General features: G+C 36.3%; 1 protein-coding gene across 2 annotated transcripts in view; it reads left to right on the top strand.

Annotated features, from left to right (window-relative positions):
• Window positions 1-13,005, top strand: part of LOC107674341 (cyclin-dependent kinase 16-like) — a 28,687-nt gene extending 15,682 nt beyond the window's left edge. For both annotated transcript variants that reach the window (XM_016468293.1, XM_016468292.1), the window contains 12 exons: window positions 1,993-2,049; window positions 2,151-2,265; window positions 2,763-2,857; window positions 3,524-3,586; window positions 3,698-3,821; window positions 4,155-4,275; window positions 5,381-5,478; window positions 5,599-5,704; window positions 5,818-5,860; window positions 7,222-7,312; window positions 7,627-7,704; window positions 12,245-13,005. In XM_016468293.1, coding sequence (XP_016323779.1) covers window positions 1,993-2,049; window positions 2,151-2,265; window positions 2,763-2,857; window positions 3,524-3,586; window positions 3,698-3,821; window positions 4,155-4,275; window positions 5,381-5,478; window positions 5,599-5,704; window positions 5,818-5,860; window positions 7,222-7,312; window positions 7,627-7,704; window positions 12,245-12,282 — 1,029 coding nt within the window. In that variant the 3' untranslated portion in view covers window positions 12,283-13,005. The remainder of the gene's footprint in view (window positions 1-1,992; window positions 2,050-2,150; window positions 2,266-2,762; window positions 2,858-3,523; window positions 3,587-3,697; window positions 3,822-4,154; window positions 4,276-5,380; window positions 5,479-5,598; window positions 5,705-5,817; window positions 5,861-7,221; window positions 7,313-7,626; window positions 7,705-12,244) is intronic.
• The last annotated feature ends 6,480 nt before the right edge of the window (window positions 13,006-19,485 follow it).

The raw sequence follows: 19,485 nt of genomic DNA, 5'->3' as shown, positions 1-19,485 counted from the left end.
GGCAATTAAAAAAAAAAAAAAGTTTCCTCTAAGAAAATATTTGATTTTTTTTTTTTTTCAAATATCAAATTGAAAGATTGTATATCATTATTTTTTTATCTAATTTTATTTTTGTTTGTAAAAAAAAATTATTATAATAATAATATTATTAATTATGAAACAGTATTATTAAATTATTGTTCTTGTATTATTGTATTATTATTATTACAATTACTTTTATTAAGGCTTTTTTTTTTTCTTGAGTTTGCCATAAATATAGCCTTTGATGCTGGCATAAAATCATATAAAGTTATTTATTTATCATATTTTAATTTGGACTTGCACTTTTAGACTCATGCCCTCCTTTTTCTGTCTTTGTTTTCTTTTGCAACCAGTTCTTTTGCTCGATCTTTCATTCTCTGTCACTCTCTCTCTTTGAGTCTTTGAGTCTTTTCTCTTCTCCTTCACTTGTCTTGTTTGTTCCAGCGTCACATTATCAGTGCTTTGAAATCGTTGTGAACGCATAGACAAGACAAACTTTAACGGTGTGTCTCGCTGCTAAAACCATTCTCAAAATATTAGTGTCACGCAGTGTCACAGGAAAATGAGTGAGCCTCACAAAGAAATGGCCAGGTCATATTTCAACCCAAAAATAAAAAGGGAACACACCAACTCTATTTTGCATAAAGAAATTGAAGCCTAGTTTTATTATTTATTATACAATTATTATTATTATTTTTTTTTTTTTTTGCATTTATACTTTATTCTATATTATAACATTGTTATTCATGACAATTAAGCACGTATAGATACTGTATAAGCACATATAGACAGCAATACAAAATACAACATTTTAAATCAACAAATTAAATTCAGTACAAGAAAGATTAGGCAATTAGTCCTTGCTTAATAAAATCATATATGATTATTTTGGATATCCTGATTTTTTCCTCCACATTAAGTTACTGAGAATTTGAAAGGGGAATAATTGAATTTTTGTGTAAATAAAGTCACAATGCAAAATAGAGTCCTAAATAAGTTATATTGGGGCGAGATATGATCCGGACATGTTCTGAATAGTATTCTTGACAGAATGTCAAAATCATGTTTTTAATTAATTATGATATACTACAAGTTCAGCTGCCCTTGATATGAGCTATAAACCAAGCCGCAACCTCCCGCTCTCTCTTGTAAAGCCAACAAGGAAGTGACTTAAACTGTAATTCATCAACTGGCCGCTAGAGGCTGGCTGCAAAAGGGAGTCAATCCTATAGACTCCCCATGTTAAAATGCCCAACTTTACAGCAGAAAAAAACATGTTTACAGCCTGGTTCAAAAAAATGATTTTGGTCTATATAGCTAATTTTGCCCTTCATGACAACTGTGAGGGGGGTGAATTGTTTTATAACTCATCCGTTTAAATTATATAAAGCCTTAAAGTTCTGCATAATTAAGGGCATGACCACTTGAGTGACTGGTGGATTGCCATTGCTGTCACCACCGTCGAGCTAGGTGCTAGGCTTCAGCAACCTGCTCCCACCTCTTTGCCCATTTTCGATTATCCGGGAGTGACGCGCGGTGACGCGCTGCCAAGATGGCGATGGCCGCCTCCGCCCACTTTTGAGCTTCAAAAACGCTCTTTGGAAATCTACGGGTGACGTCACGGACACTACGTCCATGTTTTTATACAGTCTATGCTATAAACCCAGACCGTGATGTTTATTCAGTGCTGTTGACACACGCTTGATCTGTGATGCGTTTAAACACTTCATTTGTTACACTTCAGTTGTTCCCAATTTATTTTGGGGAGGGATATTTTAGCTCATGTTGTCTCTGTGTGTTATATAAACCTCTGCGACCAGCCCAGCCGTCTGAAACGGGAGCAGTGTGATTTGGGTGTATTCTAATGAGTTCACATGAATGCCTTTGAAATTTTCTGCCCTGTATCCCCGTGTTAAGCGTTGCCTTTTAGGACCATGTTGTGACATAGTTTTTGTCTTTGTGTGTTTGCAGTCTGAGATCGGATTTGGGAAGTTGGAGACATACGTGAAACTGGATAAACTAGGAGAGGTAACTTCACAGGCGATTTTTAGATAGTAGCTCTGATCCAAAACAGCATTTTAAAGCACCATAGTCATGTTACTGTGCATTGTCATCTTTTTCTTTCTCAGGGCACCTACGCTACAGTATATAAGGGCCGCAGCAAATTGACGGATAATCTGGTGGCTCTGAAGGAAATCCGTTTGGAGCACGAGGAAGGAGCTCCATGCACTGCCATTAGAGAAGGTGAGTTACAAGCATGCCGTAGTGGATCAGCACTAAAATTAGATCACCAAACTACTGCCCCAAATTTCCCACATGCTTGCACAATGACAGACTATTTGGGATGTTCTAAATTAGGCAGTTAATCTCTAAATCTCTATCAGTGGCTTTTGTTACAGGGTAATTCAGATGGTTAAAAGGGTTTTATAATATGGAAAACAGGGTCCACTTCCTCCCCAGCCCACCCTGACAATTTATGGAAACTAAACTGCAAACCATAACTAAGATAATTTACATATCAAAATTTTAAAGGTATAGTAGCAAAAGTGTGTTTAAGGTCAATTTCATTTGGGGAAAAAAAAAAGATATTTCGCAACTATTTTTGCAGTAATGTTTGCTTCAGGCTAACTTCGTCTAGCTTGTCATTTGTACTTGTCATTTAGTGAATATTCATAAAGGCGTGTGGAGTACCAGAGGTCACGTGTTTGAGGAATAATCTGTCTCTTTCTGTGTCTCTGTAGTGTCTCTGCTGAAGGACCTGAAACACGCCAATATTGTGACTCTTCATGACATCATCCACACTCAGAAGTCTCTTACACTTGTGTTCGAGTACTTGGTGAGTCACTCACATGTGCAGTATTTCACTGCACTCTGTACACTTTTTAACTGTACTTATGATCTCACACGCAGTCATCCACACACCAACAATGGAGAAGCTATTTGGAAACCGTAGATTGCCAAGTTGCATACTGCTCATAATTTGAAGTAAAGTACAGTCAAATTGCTCTTGTCCAAACAAATGTAGTTAATTAAATTGAAATTATTTATGGATGGCATATCTATCGACATAATAGCTTAAAATTAAGTTATAGAGCAGATTTATGTGGCACTAAAACAGGGATCTTAAATTGACGACAATGTCAAAGCTAAATGAAAAGCTAATAAATAAATCATTCAATTTAGAATTCAAATAAATATTTTTTAAATAAAAAAACTATTAAAATAAAACATTTAAACATCTAAATAAATAAATATTTTTTTGTTGACCTGCATGTCATGTAACAATTAACCAACATCTGAGAACATGTGAATGTGTTGTTAATTGTTAATTTAAAAAATATTAAGTAAATCTTAATAAAAACTTTTAGAGGGTTTGGCTACAAAAAAAAAGTTAGTGAATCCTTGCTCACGAGAATATACGTTTTATATAAGTTACATAAGTTTTATATAATATAAGTTTTGTTATTTATCTATTAGTTTGATGACTTCCTTTATCTCCTAGGATAAAGACCTGAAACAGTACCTAGATGACTGTGGAAACTGCATTCATATGCACAATGTCAAGGTAAGGCATCTTTGACAAATGTCTTTCATTTTCTGTTTCTCATAATCGTTCTGCTCCACATTGCAATCATATACAGTGTTCTTATTCACCTGTGTGTTTTTTCCATCTCAGCTGTTCCTGTTTCAGCTGTTGCGAGGTCTGAACTACTGTCACAGACGTAAAGTCCTTCACCGAGACCTCAAGCCCCAAAATCTTCTGATCAACGACCGCGGGGAGCTAAAGCTGGCTGATTTCGGTCTGTAACATACAAACCTCATCTTTACTTTTAAGTACAACACTCATCTTTACTCTCACTATTTTCTCATGGTGTGGGTGGTGTAGCCTAGAGGTTAATGAAAGCCAGCTGCCCACTTACCTACTTGAAAAGCGTATCCTCAAGTTACTCTAGTTGCATTGTCTCTGTAATAATTGTACTGTAAATGTGCCGTTGCTTTGGCTAAAAGAATCTAGTGTACTAAACTTCTGGCAGGGCTTATGTGGAGTTGATGTGTAATATGTTGTGAAGATCTACAAAGCTTGCTGAAACTGGCCAAACTGCTTTTAAATTGGCTTTTTGTGTGGTCTTCAGGTCTGGCACGAGCAAAGTCGATTCCCACCAAGACCTACTCCAATGAGGTGGTGACGCTCTGGTACCGCCCCCCTGACATCCTATTGGGCAGCACAGACTATTCCACTCAGATTGACATGTGGTGAGCATCCACCTGATGATATATCTTACTTGGTTTATTTGTGGTATCAGTGTTATTTGAGTATTTTTATATAATATTGTAGTATTTATTAATAATATGTTTAGTAATTTTGCTAAGTGCTTTGTCATTTTAATTTCTTTTAATATTTCAATATAGCTTTAATACATTTTTTTATTTCAGGTTTTAGTTGTAGTAGTTTTAGTACTTCAACTTAGACTTTTTTTTAATTAGTTGCCAAGGCAACATTTCTAGTTTCCATCTAAGTATTTTGAGCTGAAGTTTTTATCTATAGAGTATTCTATTTTAACTCTATTTTAATTACCAAAAACTGTTTTTAATAGTTGTAGTTTTAGTTAACAACACTGCTGATTAACACTAGTTATATTTTGTTTTTAACTGAATTGCTATTATTTTTTATTTTATTTTTTTAAATTGAAAATTCAGGGGGGTTTTATATTGATTTTGCTGCCATGTGCGGCATGTGTTACAGCATGCGTTCTTGCATTCAGAAGCAGCTAGACGTAGTGCAGCAGATGTCAAAGACATGGTTTTGAACTTCTTTTAACTTGACACAGCTTTTGAAGAATGCATAAGACATGATGCAATGGCCAAAGGCATCCATCTAACACATGACATGCATGGCGGCAATAGCAAAATGAATTTTCCATGAAAAAATTAGATACTTTGCTTTGGCGAGTAACTGAAATATGTTTAAGCTGAAGTACTAAAATTACTAAAACTACAACTGAAATAAAAATGAATGAAATCTAAATAGAAATATTAAAAACTAATAAAAATGACAAGTGCATAAAAAATGAAAATTCAAAGTATTAATACATTTTATAATAGTATGCAAATAATAATAAAGTAACATGTTGCAATTAAAAATACTTTTTTTTCTGTAAACACTTCTACCTTGTTTATTCGGTTCTGATTGCAAGCTCTCACCTCTGTAAAATTATTTCTTGTACCATGGTGCTGTCGATTCAAATAGTGAGCTAATAATTAGACTCTTGTTTTTACTGTGGTAAAATTGGCGCACACTCTTATGTCATAGCTTCTGTGGGGGTGAACTTGAATTGAGTTTTAATGACTCTCATTGCAGGGGTGTTGGCTGTATCTTCTACGAGATGTCTACAGGTCGACCCTTGTTCCCGGGCTCCACGGTGGAGGAGGAGCTGCACTTTATCTTCAAACTGCTCGGTACCGCTCTCTCACCCACTCTCTCCTTCTCTCCCACTCTGCTCTTTCTGGCTCTAGATCTGACAGTTTGTCTCCGTGTGTCACTGTGATATTTATAAACCCTGCAGTGTCTTTTCATAGGTACGCCCACAGAGGAGACCTGGCCCGGAATAACCTCCAACGAGGAGTTCATCTCCTATAACTACCCCCGTTACCGCGCCGACTGTCTCCACAATCACACTCCACGGTAACGACAGCTGTCCTCTGGGCCTGATGCCTGAAACAATCACCGCTCCTGCTGTAAAAAAACGACATGCTGTTGGAGGTCATTTACTGAAGTGCATTATTTTTTTCTTGCAGATTGGACAATGATGGAGTTGAACTTCTGTCGAAACTGCTGCAGGTGATTTGTGTATTATTTAGTCCACTAAAGTCACCTTTACTTAAATAGCGCTCTATATAATACAAACTGTTTCAAAGCAGCTTCACAGGTTAAAAATAACAGAAGCAATGATGTAAACTTCAAATATGAGACAAATTCTGCTCTAAAGCAGCTGAAAAAAGGACAGTAGTGTCATTATTAGTGTCATTAAGCAGCTCTACAGAAAGCAACAGTGTCATTATTCAGCTCAAGTCAGTTTAATTTAAATAGAAATGTTAAAGTTGAAGATGGTCCCACCTCAAACGCAAGAACCCACTGGTTGGGATGCTTGTGTTTGAGCCATAGAATTTGCACTTTTCTGGAAATCACTCCTATGTAAGCATTGCTTACAGTATGATATCCTCATTAGGCAGGGATAAGAGGAAGTATTTTAATAATGACTTTGAAAAGTGACACTTTTATATATGGCTGTTCTCTTTCCAGAGTTCAGCTGTCTGAATATTTATTTGTCTGTATACAGTAATAAATAATGCTGCTCAGGTGACAGGTTTCTTTAGGTCAAAAATCTAAATTCACTTCAGCACACGTTGCTGGTTAATTCATCAGTGTGTGCTATAACAAAAAAAATTCTTTGTCTTTGTGGTTTTCTTTGTAATAGTTATTTGCACCATCTGAAACAACTTTTCATAAATTTTATAGTTTTATTCAGCAACCAAATAGCTATTAACGTTGTTAGGCTACCATTATAATTTCATGTTGAATTATAAAAATGTGTGTTTTGGTAACTTGCCTTATGTACTGCAGTTCAAAAGTTTTGAGTTGTGAAATTAAGCTGTGTTTATTTGATCAAAAATACAGTACAAACACTAATATTATGTTTTATATTTTTACAATTTAAAATAACTGTTTTCCATTTGAATATATGTTCAAATGTAATTTATTCCTTTTATGCAAAGCTGAATATTCAGCATCATTATTCCAGTCTTCACTTTCACATGCTCTTTCAGAAATCATTCTAATATGCTGATTTGAAACATTTCTTATTATTATCAATGTTGAAAAGAGTTGTGCTGCTTAATATTTTTGTGGAAAGTGATATCACTTTTTTCTGGAATCTTTGATGAATAGAAAGTTCTAACAGCATTTATTTGAAATGGAAATCTGTTGTAACAATGTCTCATAAATGTCTTTCACTGTCACTTTTGATTCATTTAATGCATCCCTGCTGAAAAAAATATTTAAAATATTAATTTTAAATACTTAAAAAAATGTATTACTACCCCAAACTTTTGAATAATAGTGTATAATAATATTGTGTTTTTAGTTAGTTGGTTAGTGAGTGTTTTCCATGTGTGCTTGACTAACACTGAACTTTGTTTCAGTTTGAGGGGAAGAAACGGATCGCAGCAGAGGAAGCCATGAGACACCAATACTTCCACTGCCTGGGAGAGAGAATTCTCACACTGCCAGACAGTGAGTTCACACACACACATCTCCTTCCACCGAGGAGATTTATGATAGTGCCAGATAACCGATGCACGCGTGCACACACACCTCACACTGAGAGATAGAATTATTAAAGTGCCAGACAGAAGTCTCACACATACACACACTTTACTTTGAAAGACATTTAATTCCACCGTGCCGCTGTGAGCTATTCTGTGTTTGCACTGAAAGTTGGTGTGTGCTGAAATAATCTTGCACAAATTCTCTGACCCTTTATGTTATATATCAGCCCTAGTTTTAGTTCAGCATGTTAACATAATTGTTCAATTTCTCCCTGCCAGCTACATCAATATTTGCACTTCAAGAAATTCAGCTGGAGAAGGAGCCTGGAATGAGGACGAATTCCCTGTCAGAATCCGGTAAAACCACAAAACGCAAATGGCCAATGAATGAAGATTCATGATGATAGTTTTGAGCTTTTTCCATCAGTGTATTGTGCGTTTCTGACCTCTCTGTGTATGGCAGCACGTCAGCTGCCATTACTCTCAAACAGTCAGAATTGATATAGTCTTGTGAAAATCTGGCTGACATTCATCTCAATCTGGCCAAGAACTTTCCAGAGACGGGCTATAAAGTGACCAACCGCGTTTTTGTGTGACTTTTTAATGTAATTCTGGAAGATAAATCTGAAATCAGACAAAAGAATATTTGCTCAAGAATATTTTCTTTTCTTTTTTGTCTCAAACAAAACATTAACATTAACATTGCTATTTTTGTCATACCTTTGACTAGTTCTTCCTAGCAATGATTTTAGCAGCTGTATATTTGCTTTCTGGCAGACTGACACTACTAGTTAAATATTTGGACACACCTACATTTTCATTATTTTTACTTTCAACGTTTTAGAATAATAGTAAAGTCATTAGAATTATGAAATGGCACCAACTGAAGTATTGGAATGAAGGATTTCACTTGTACAGTGGGTATAGAAAAGAATCACCCCCCTTTAAAATAATCACATTCTGTTGCTTTGCAGCCTGAAATGAAGATGGACACAGTTTTTGTTTTATCCAGCTGTATTTACTCAGTACAACGAATCACTGAATTAGAAAAAGGAAATGGATACAAAAAAAAAGGATCGCAAAAAAAGAATTTCATAAAGCCAGCCAATCAGATAGAGACTGATGTTTTCAGCCAGTTCTTGCTATATTTTTGTATGCAGTATACATTAGATGATTCGAATGAGGCTGAGCCTATAGTATTATTTCACTTAGTTGAGCACACTGATCCCAGTCATATTCCTCCTGAATATTATTAATGTTCATCAAATGAGAGATGAACTCTATTGCTCATCATGACACCGCTCATTTTCTGTGCTCTCTAATACTTCTCGCATTGCTCATCTTCTCTCCTAATAGTTTCTCCTCACCATGCTATAGTTGGAGACACTGGTTTACTCCTCTCTCTGTCTCTCCCTCTATCTCTTCATATCCCTCATTCTTTCTTTTTTCTTGCTGTATCCTTCATCTCGGTTTATTTCTCGTATAGGCTCGTTAAGACACACTTGCGATGATGCCTGTGCATTAGACATTCTCAGGAGGAAGTTCTTGTTAAGCTCCATGTATTATGCAGCTCCTTCACTGCTAACTTTGTTTTCTGCTCTGTCTTTCCCACGGCCTCTCTGTCTTTTTTCTCTCCTTGCCTATTTGTATGTGCTTTGATGTTTTCTTCTTTTTTTTGGTTTACACCACTGCTTCACTGCACTCCAGAGCTTTTGCAAAGATGTCTTAAGGTTTCGGCATACCTTAGGTACATGTTTGTCGCCCTCCTCTCAAGGCAGAAGGTCACAAACAACAAAACCGTATTTCTTCCCTTGAGTTTCCTGTTCGTCTGTACTGTCCAGTTGTACCCTGCAAGAATTAATCACATCTGAATCATTTCTTGGATATTTCAAAAACATGTTTTCTCTCTGAACAAAGTGCATAGATAGACTTTTCGATGTAATGGACTCACGCACTGCTTGAAATTAAAAATGATAGGAGCATTTGTCACATCCATCACTGAAATAAATAAGAACATGCAGACCATACATTGCATCAGCAGATTATAGCAATACATTAACACTTACATAAACATTAGTGTTATCTTTGGCCTTGATTTAGAGCAAAGATCCCATACTGACTTCATTCTCACAGTTATGTGAATGGTTAAATGTTCAATGTACTGAAATCAACCCCTCTCATCTGTCACCTTTTTCCTTTTATGTGTATGATATGATAAGCTCATCACAATTAAAATGAGCATGAACTTCCACTGTCCGTTTTGGTAATCCACATGATGTGCATGTCAGTAGCAGGGTTGCCATGTTGGTTTTCAGCAAATGGTTAAAGCATTTGCAAAATTAGGGATTTTCCTATTTATTGTTCATTGTAAAATAAACTAAACCCAGAATGTTTTGGAGATCTAACAATATCGGTAATTAATGGGCTGAGGTTACATAATTCAGCTGAGAAAAATTTAATGAGACATTCATCCTCGTTAAGCGTCTATGTTCATAGGCAGGTTCTCCTGTGATATTTGGTTTGAAAAATTCTCATCCTCCACTCAGACCTCATATGTTTTCAGTTCACGAATTGATGAAACTGTAAGGCCTGCCAGAGCTTATAATTATTCAGCGTTTATAAAGAGCACTAAAGTCAGTGCTAAATATGAATATTAATCCATGCGCTCAAAGTCTCCGTGTTGAAATCACTGATGAAATGCCAAAGGCTGGTGCCATCCGATTGAAATAGTTGTATAATAATACACTATCCTTGAAAAGATTATTTTTATGATAAAGAAATTAATACTTTTATTCAGCAAGGATGCATTAAATTGTTTAAAAACGACAGTAAAGACATGTATAATGTTACAAAATATTTCTATTTCCAATAAATGCTGTTCTTCTGAACTTTCTATTCATGAAAGAATCCTGAAAATAATGTATCATGGTTTCCACAAAAATATTAAACAACTGTTTTCAACATTGATAATATAAGAAATGTGTCTTGAGCAGCAAATCAGCATAAGAATAAGCATTAGAAATAAACATTAGCATAAGCATTAGAATAATTTCTGAAGGATCATGTGACACTGAAGACTGGAGTAATGATACTGAAAATTCAGCTTTGATCACAGGAGTAAATTTCATTTTAAAATATATTTAAATAGAAAACAGTTCTTTTAAATTTCAATAATATCACAATATTAATGTTAAATAAATGATACCTTGATGAGAATACGAGATGTAGTTTATTCATTATTTCATAAAACAGACTCTCCTGCCTGTCTACTATGTTTACTAGCAGTAAAAGTGTAGAGAGAGACGGAAATCAGAGGGAAATAAAGTAAAACGGGTCATTTTTCTGTGATGACTTTAGTGTTGAATTTGGCTGGTCTTTCGCTGAGCTTGATGTCAAATAAAATGGAGCACATTGGGCACAAGTTTGACTGTATATCATCTTCGCAGAGAAGCCATAATGTGAAAACAGAGAAGAGCTTGCTGTGCGAATACCCCTCTTCCCTCACCAAATAAGAAAACAGCCCAGGCTCCTCTAGAGCTTTAAACTGAGCATGTGTGGGAGGCTGTGTGTTTGGTTGCACATTGACTTGTGTTTGGGTTTAGTAATCTAGCCCACGCTCATGCCCAGTTCTCTAAGGGGCCGTTTACACGACAACGTTTTCAGCCAAAAACAGGAAACTTTTTATGCGTTTTGACTGTTCGTTTACACGACAACGGCATTGTGGGGACTGAAAACGCATATTTTTAAAAACCGTTTCTAAGTGCAAGTTTTTGAAAACAGCACCGTTATCGTTTCCGTGTAAACACCCAATACGGGAATCTTTGAAAACGGTGACGTCATGCGCGTGCATAGTACGCGTTGGGTATGTAGACATGCGCAGTACGCGTCGATTTTAAAGGCAAGCGCGAACAAACATACACAACAATACAACAACAAAGTGTGGATTTACTTCACCAATATTACAACCAACAGCAGAGACGCATCATATACAACATATAGTCGTCACTTCAGTCGATTATAGTCACATATTGTCGATTCATCTACAGGCGAATCGTTTTGAAAACGTTGTCGTGTATACGTGAAACTTTTTTAAAACGCAAGGGAAAAATTTTTCCGTTTTTGACTACACCGTTGTCGTGTAAACGTAGCCTAAATTTTTCCCTTGCGTTTTTAAAAAGTTTCACGTATACACGACAATGTTTTCAAAACGATTCGCGTTTACACATATCCGCGAAAACAGCCAAAAGCGCTGCATTACGTATGCCATGCCAGTAGTTGGCGCTGTCACCTTGTTAGTAAACAGTACCTGTAGGGAAGTGACGATTATATGTTGTATATGATGCGTCTCCGCTGGTGGTTGTAACATTGGTGAAGTAAATCCACACTTTGCTGAAGAAGCGTTAGCAAACTCTTGAGCAGCAACAACAGTACCATATACTCCGCCATTGTTGTGTATGTTTGTTCGCGCTTGCCTTTAAAATCGACGCGTACTGCGCATGTCTACATACCTAACACGTACTATGCACATGCATGACGTTTCCCGTATTGGGTGTTTACACGGAAACGATAACGGTGCCGTTTTCAAAAACTTGCACTTTGAAACCCGTTTTCAAAAATATGCGTTTTCAGTCCCCAAAATGCTGTTGTCATGTAAACGAACAGTCAAAACGCATAAAAAGTTTCCCGTTTTTGGCTGAAAACATTGTGTAAACGGCCCCTAAGTGAAGTGAGCGCTGATTTTCTCTCTCTCTTCCTTTTATGACCCTTTATACCCTCTGACGGTCCTTACGAGTGGTTGTGCATTTGGTTTTATCGTGCAAAATGTTGCATGCACCATTTAGCCACTGAACGCTGTCCGTTTATCTTGCCTAAACTTCCTCTTTTTCTTTTTCTCCAGTCAACAGCATATCTCAACGGCAGAGTCTGCTTTTCTGAGGGCACGTGGGGCGACTCGGGACAGGGAAGACGGAAGATAAACGGGGAGGACGCATTGAGACGTTTCCTGTCGTGAAGATGAAGGGATATCTGTTTTTCATTTCTCCGTCTGAGTCATTTGCTGGTCCTGTGGCATTATGTGTTTAGAAGGGGTCACTGCAGTTGTTTACATGGAGAGGCTGAGGATGTTGATTTGTGTATTGTTTTCTTTGTTTCAAATAATGCACTTCCCCTTCCCTGTTCACATTACAAACATGTTCTTCCTGTTTTGCTGTACTTTCTTGACACGGTTGCGTCAATCCAGCCGCTGTACTCAACCAATCAGATGCAGAATGTTATTGGATGGCCTGACTCTTCATCCTTTGACTGAAACAAATCAACCTGTTTTCTTTGCAATACTTCTCAATTGTAATGTAAAAGGAAGGCCAGTTTATGAAGGAACGTGTCATGAATGCTGTTAATATCCAGAAGCCAAGTCACTCTAGTCTTCCAGAAAATGGTCCCCTTCATTAGTGTCATCAGCCCAAAGACGAACATTTAGTACTATGCCAACACGATGGTTCTCCAGTCATCATAATCAACCATACTCTGTGTTATTTGTATTCATGAGAACATTGACGACATGCTGTACTTCTGTTTTTGTTTGCAAAAGCATTTCACTTTTAAGTTGTTGTTTACATGTTTTTTTGCCATGCAATACAGTTTGATCATCTAGAAAACGGTTTCACCAAGTAATATTGGTGAAGTAAATCCACACTTTGCTGAAGAAGCGTTAGCAAACTCTTGAGCAGCAACAACAGTACCATATACTCCGCCATTGTTGTGTATGTTTGTTCGCGCTTGCCTTTAAAATCGACGCGTACTGCGCATGTCTACATACCTAACACGTACTATGCACATGCATGACGTTTCCCGTATTGGGTGTTTACACGGAAACGATAACGGTGCCGTTTTCAAAAACTTGCACTTTGAAACCCGTTTTCAAAAATATGCGTTTTCAGTCCCCAAAATGCTGTTGTCATGTAAACGAACAGTCAAAACGCATAAAAAGTTTCCCGTTTTTGGCTGAAAACATTGTGTAAACGGCCCCTAAGTGAAGTGAGCGCTGATTTTCTCTCTCTCTTCCTTTTATGACCCTTTATACCCTCTGACGGTCCTTACGAGTGGTTGTGCATTTGGTTTTATCGTGCAAAATGTTGCATGCACCATTTAGCCACTGAACGCTGTCCGTTTATCTTGCCTAAACTTCCTCTTTTTCTTTTTCTCCAGTCAACAGCATATCTCAACGGCAAAGTCTGCTCTTCTGAGGGCACGTGGGGCGGCTCGGGACGGGGAAGACGGAAAAGATAAACAGGGAGGACGCGTCGAGACGTTTCCTGTCGTGAAGATGAAGGGGATATCTGTTTTTCATTTCTCCGTCTGAGTCATTTGCTGGTCCTGTGGCATTATGTGTTTAGAAGGGGTCACTGCAGTTGTTTACATGGAGAGGCTGAGGATGTTGATTTGTGTATTGTTTTCTTTGTTTCAAATAATGCACTTCCCCTTCCCTGTTCACATTACAAACATGTTCTTCCTGTTTTGCTGTACTTTCTTGACACGGTTGCGTCAATCCAGCCGCTGTACTCAACCAATCAGATGCAGAATGTTATTGGATGGCCTGACTCTTCATCCTTTGACTGAAACAAATCAACCTGTTTTCTTTGCAATACTTCTCAATTGTAATGTAAAAGGAAGGCCAGTTTATGAAGGAACGTGTCATGAATGCTGTTAATATCCAGAAGCCAAGTCACTCTAGTCTTCCAGAAAATGGTCCCCTTCATTAGTGTCATCAGCCCAAAGACGAACATTTAGTACTATGCCAACACGATGGTTCTCCAGTCATCATAATCAACCATACTCTGTGTTATTTGTATTCATGAGAACATTGACGACATGCTGTACTTCTGTTTTTGTTTGCAAAAGCATTTCACTTTTAAGTTGTTGTTTACATGTTTTTTTGCCATGCAATACAGTTTGATCATCTAGAAAACGGTTTCACCAAAGACCCCCATGCCGTTTCTCTGTCCCTTTTGGTTTGACTTTTGAGCTTCCATTTCCATCGTAATGTTCAAGTGAACCCTCGATCAGCTACACTGTGTCAAGGACAAATTATTTGTGCAAAGCAACTTATAATGCTTGAGTTGCATTGAGGAAAGTCTCCGATAATCTCGACGCATACCTAGTTCAAGCCTTGTTGATAATTCTTCCATTACTGCAGCTCTTACGGCTGTCACTCTGGTTGAAAACCGAGCTGATTACTATGTCGGTTCAGTCAGGGTGATGAGAACTCATAATGGGATGCCCGGGCGCATGTGGAGAACTGGTCGACTTGTGTATAGGGCTCAGGTTTCTGTCACTCTGCAGAACAGCTGAGTGCGGTGGATAATGTTCTGCATGTCGGCCCGGTTGTTCATACTCCGCAGGTTTTGGAGCCTATTGGTGTCGCGTAACACTCAATTCAAAACGCTACCGTCCTCTGGCGTGTACGATTCAGGGCATCTCTGCACAAAGTCTACAATAATACTGTCCCACAAATGTGATTATTGGGTGAATGTCTGGGGAAAAAAGAGTCTAGGTGATATATTACCCTGAAATTAAGAGAGAAGTAATACATTTTATTAAAAAAAAAAAAAAGCCTATTTTTAGGATTTTTACAAAATTATTATTTTGCATTGTAACATTTTCAACAGCAATTAGTCCCCAAATTTTTGCTCATGTATTAATAATTAAAAAAATGTATAAAACTTTTGTAAAATATTAAAATACAGTGTATTTAATATATTGTGTTTTTTCAAATAATATTTATAAGGAAATATTTGTTATACTGTCTTTGCTGGTATGAATCATTTCATAATAACTTGTTCCTGTAATACAGAATTTACTGTATTATGAGAAATATGAAAACTTCAAAGTGCATTATAGTAGTGGGGATGTGATTAATTGTCAAATAATAATTATTAAAAAATGTTGAAAATATAATGTCACTATGCAAAAGAAAAAAGATCCTAAAAAATAAGCTTCATTTATTTTAATGTAAAATATAATTTCTTTTTATTGTCTCTTTTATTTCAGGGTGAAATGTGACTATTTGTTTGTTTTTTTGCAAGATTCACCCCATTAGAGCTGAATGCAGAGGCGATTAAGACTTGTTCTCAGTTTCCATCGGTGTTACTAGATGGATGATATTTTAGTAAATATATAATTTTTTGAATTAATTCAAGCAATCCCAAAACGTTTGGTCTGGTGATAGATTGTGACTTCCCTTTGTCACTGTTGGAGATGACCTGTGAATATGTGTGTGTGAGTGAGACGCTCTTGACGAGGGGAATGCAGACTTGCATGGCAGTGTTGTATAGTTGAAGACTGTGGTACTTTGTAAATAGCCTTAGAATGTTTTTTTGCAGATCAGAAGCATGGAGAGTGCAATGAGAAGATCCTCCTAACAATGTATCATTTTTAAAGCAAAGAAGAATATCATTTTTGTTATACTTATCATTGATGACATTGGCTTGAACAAGGCTTTTTTAATAATATGTTGTAACCAAACGTTACTACCATAGGAGACTCATGTAGTGTAGATATTTGGTTTTGATGTTTGTTAGATGAAAACGGCTCATATTCTTTAAAGCTTTTATCTGGAATGAGGATGGATTATGGTGAAAGGGCTTCAATAGATAAACGTGGTTGTGAGGAAGCCAACAGTTAATTACTGCGCAATAATTGCTAATCTACGCAATAGTTTTTTTTAAACCCAAAACCCTTCTGATTTAAAATAAATTTGGTTCTGATTTTGCCATGCATTGCATGTCATTAAATATAAAATAATGCCAGAAACTGTCATGCAAAAACTCAAGGCTGTTTTTGGGATTTAATAAGTTAGGTTATGATATGATTGCAGGTGAAATGCTTTTATACATGGAGACACTTTGAGCAAATATGGACTTCATACAGTTTTCAGTATGTTTCTTTTGTACAACTCGATCTTTTAGAATGGGCATTTTATGCTAAACAAAACTTGATCATTAATCAATACAGTATTATTTTCTCTTGATTTTTTATTTTATTTTGCAATTGTGTCCTCTTAAAAAGCCCAAAGTTTCTGGATTTTCAGCCATTTTACTGCTCTTCTTCAGTTGGCGTTTGTCCATGTGTGAAGGCAAGAAGGGAGTGATGCGGTCTGCTGTTCTATTATGTTAAAAGTGGTTTAAACACATTAAGCAATACTCACTGTTAATGTACATTTCACGTCTCATGGATATCTAATGCAGGAAATCCTCTCAGATGGCCATAGTATATTTTCCGATTAAATAATTATGCATATATGAGCGGTCACTTGTTCTGTTCGAGACTAGGGATGTTAACCACGAAGAACGGTTGCAAAATGTTTGATGCAATGCCTTTTCCTGTTCTTTTGTTTTTAATCTTTGAGTTCTTGCATTTGCAATAGTCTATCTTTACACCCAAGAATATGTGGATCAGAAGTATGTTGACATGGAAAATCTTACAGTACACAAATATGGCTGACTGTTACTTCCTGTTGCTTGTATGAATGCTGAACTCATTTCCAACCAACTTGGTCCATCTCTGTTAATTATAAAGAAGGAAGTGGACTCATTTGAATATTGGCACGAACAAGCTGTAAAACATTCAGGTTGAGCAGAACAAATGTGAATAATATTTGCTGGCAATATAATCGGTGTCTCAAACTTTGAATTTTGTTCTATTTTAAGTTTAAGAACATTCGGGTAACTCATATGTAAGGGTGATAATATTATATATTTATACGTTTGCATGTTCATTACATATTAAAAAATAATTCCCAATATATACATAAACCCAAATCAACCAGAAAAATTGATTTGAACATTTTTTGAAAATCTCAATTTATGTGTCACCTGCAGCTGGTCTCATTCATATTCCACTACTGAAGATGGCTTAATGTTGATTGGGTTTATGCATGAGGTTTATGTATTCAGACACTGAATGAGTCAGTAAACTCTACAAAAGTGGTTCTCAATTCTAGAACTCACGTACCACAGCTCTGCATTTATGCACGTCTCTCTTGTTTAACACACCTGACTTGTTAGAAAAGAGCTCCATGCATGAACTGTGTTCCGATTGACATGGTCCCTACACAGTGTTCATTGCTCCCTTCTGAGCACGGGAAATCTGTTGAAGTTCACTCCACTTCGGAACATTCATTCATGGATTTGTGCTATGCCACTGCCTGCAGCTTCTTCACACACAGACGAAACTTACTAGAGAAGAGTGAAATGTGACATAATATACCTCTGTAAATAAAATACTTAAAGTCCCCATGAAATCAAAAGTAAAGTTTGTTGGGTGTTAGCAAGCTAACCACCGCACCGCACACACACTCTGCTCCGGTCCAGAGACAGGATAGCATGGAGCGGATCACATGCGCGAGTCGGCGCAGATCACAAAATGTATCGGAGCTATTTGAATTCTACACAGAATGCTATATTTTATAGCAATATGGATGAGATTGTGGCTGTCAAATGCGGCTTTACGGAGCTCAACGGCTCTAGCCCAAGCTGTGATATAAACGAACGCTATTGGCTATTTAAAAAAAGGGGCGGGGCTGCTTGATATGTCCCGCCCAGTCTTCCTGTTTCAGTTAAAATGACGTCAACACAGAGTAACGCTGCGTGTTTCTAAGCATTTCAGGGGACCTTTAAATTCAGGTCTTGTGCACTTTGTTTGAATGGAACATATACGCTCCCTTTGAACTGGAATCATGGTGGAATATCCTGTGATGTCCACTTGGCAGGGCACTTATGGTCGAATAGAACAAACATCTGAAGTGATAAGAGATGTGAAGTGATCACGAGGACTGGAATTGAGAACCACTGCTCTAGAAGATTCATGTGCAAATCCAAGAGGTTTTATCAAATGTGGTTTTGGAGCAACATTGAAATGTGCCTTTTTTTGAATCAATTAAAAAATAGTACAGTTTTTGGTATGACAATTTTGTTTGCATTGTCAACATTTGACACAAATGGCATGCACCAAACTCATGAAATATGACCCATCAGCATGAACATTCACATATAAAACAAGTTTGAGGAAGGTTTATATTTTTAACAGTGTTATCCTTGAAGGAAATCATAGATTTATGATTTCATACACACATGGCTCACAGTGACCACACCAGAATGAAGCTGAAGTATTTCAAATCCATAATGTCCATCCATCACACGCTGACAATATTTTTGTGACATTTTTAGCAGCTATATATTTAAAATGAAGATTTCAAACTTGATATGTGTTCCTTGATATAAATCAATGCAGTTCTTTTTCATTTCAAGATTTCTGAGAAGTAAATATGCGCCTCAACATGTATAATACAGCAGCTTGGTTTGTCGACTGCTTTTGCGCTTTTGCTATTGGTCAATGCCAAAGTTATCCGAAGCCTTGCATGGGTTGGTGTTTCATTTTTCCAAGGAATGTTATAATGCTGACACCCTGCTTTGTGTTTCTTACCGAGCCAGTTTTACTGCAGAGAATTACTGTTATGATAAAAACCACATGCTTATAACCCCACTATTTCCACACACATCTTTAAAAATGTTATATAATTCTGTTCATTTAGTGTATCAAAGATATACTGTTCAATAAAGGTATGTACATTTCTGAATAATAAGTTGTATCTATCTTCTATGAGTATATACAAGCTAATTTTAAAAATGTTTTTATAAAATTAAGTTCTAATCACTATATATTGTGATTATAACGTAGTCCCTTTTGATCAATTTAATGCATCATTGCTGAATATTTTAAGTATTTATAGTGTATATTTGATATATATACATTATTAATTTCACATATATGAAATTAATATTCAGTATTTATTGTTACTTAATTTTAGAAATATTTAATATTCAGTTAATTTGTTCAAAAGTGACTATATATGTTACAAGTTATAATCACTATATATATATATAATGATTATAACTTGTAACTTAGTCACTTTTGATATATATATATATATATATATATATATATAAAATTTACATTGGATCAAATATATAATATATATAAAAAAATACATTTCTGAATAATAATTTGTACCAGGTCCTCTTTCTTGGGTGATGAGCAAACTTATCCAAAAGATTGGAAAAAATACATAAAAATCTATACAAT

Source organism: Sinocyclocheilus anshuiensis, unplaced genomic scaffold (genome assembly GCF_001515605.1).
Source record: "Sinocyclocheilus anshuiensis isolate Anshui unplaced genomic scaffold, SAMN03320099.WGS_v1.1 scaffold188, whole genome shotgun sequence".
In the NCBI taxonomy this organism is placed as follows: domain Eukaryota; kingdom Metazoa; phylum Chordata; class Actinopteri; order Cypriniformes; family Cyprinidae; genus Sinocyclocheilus; species Sinocyclocheilus anshuiensis.
This window is presented reverse-complemented; position numbering and strand designations above follow the sequence as displayed.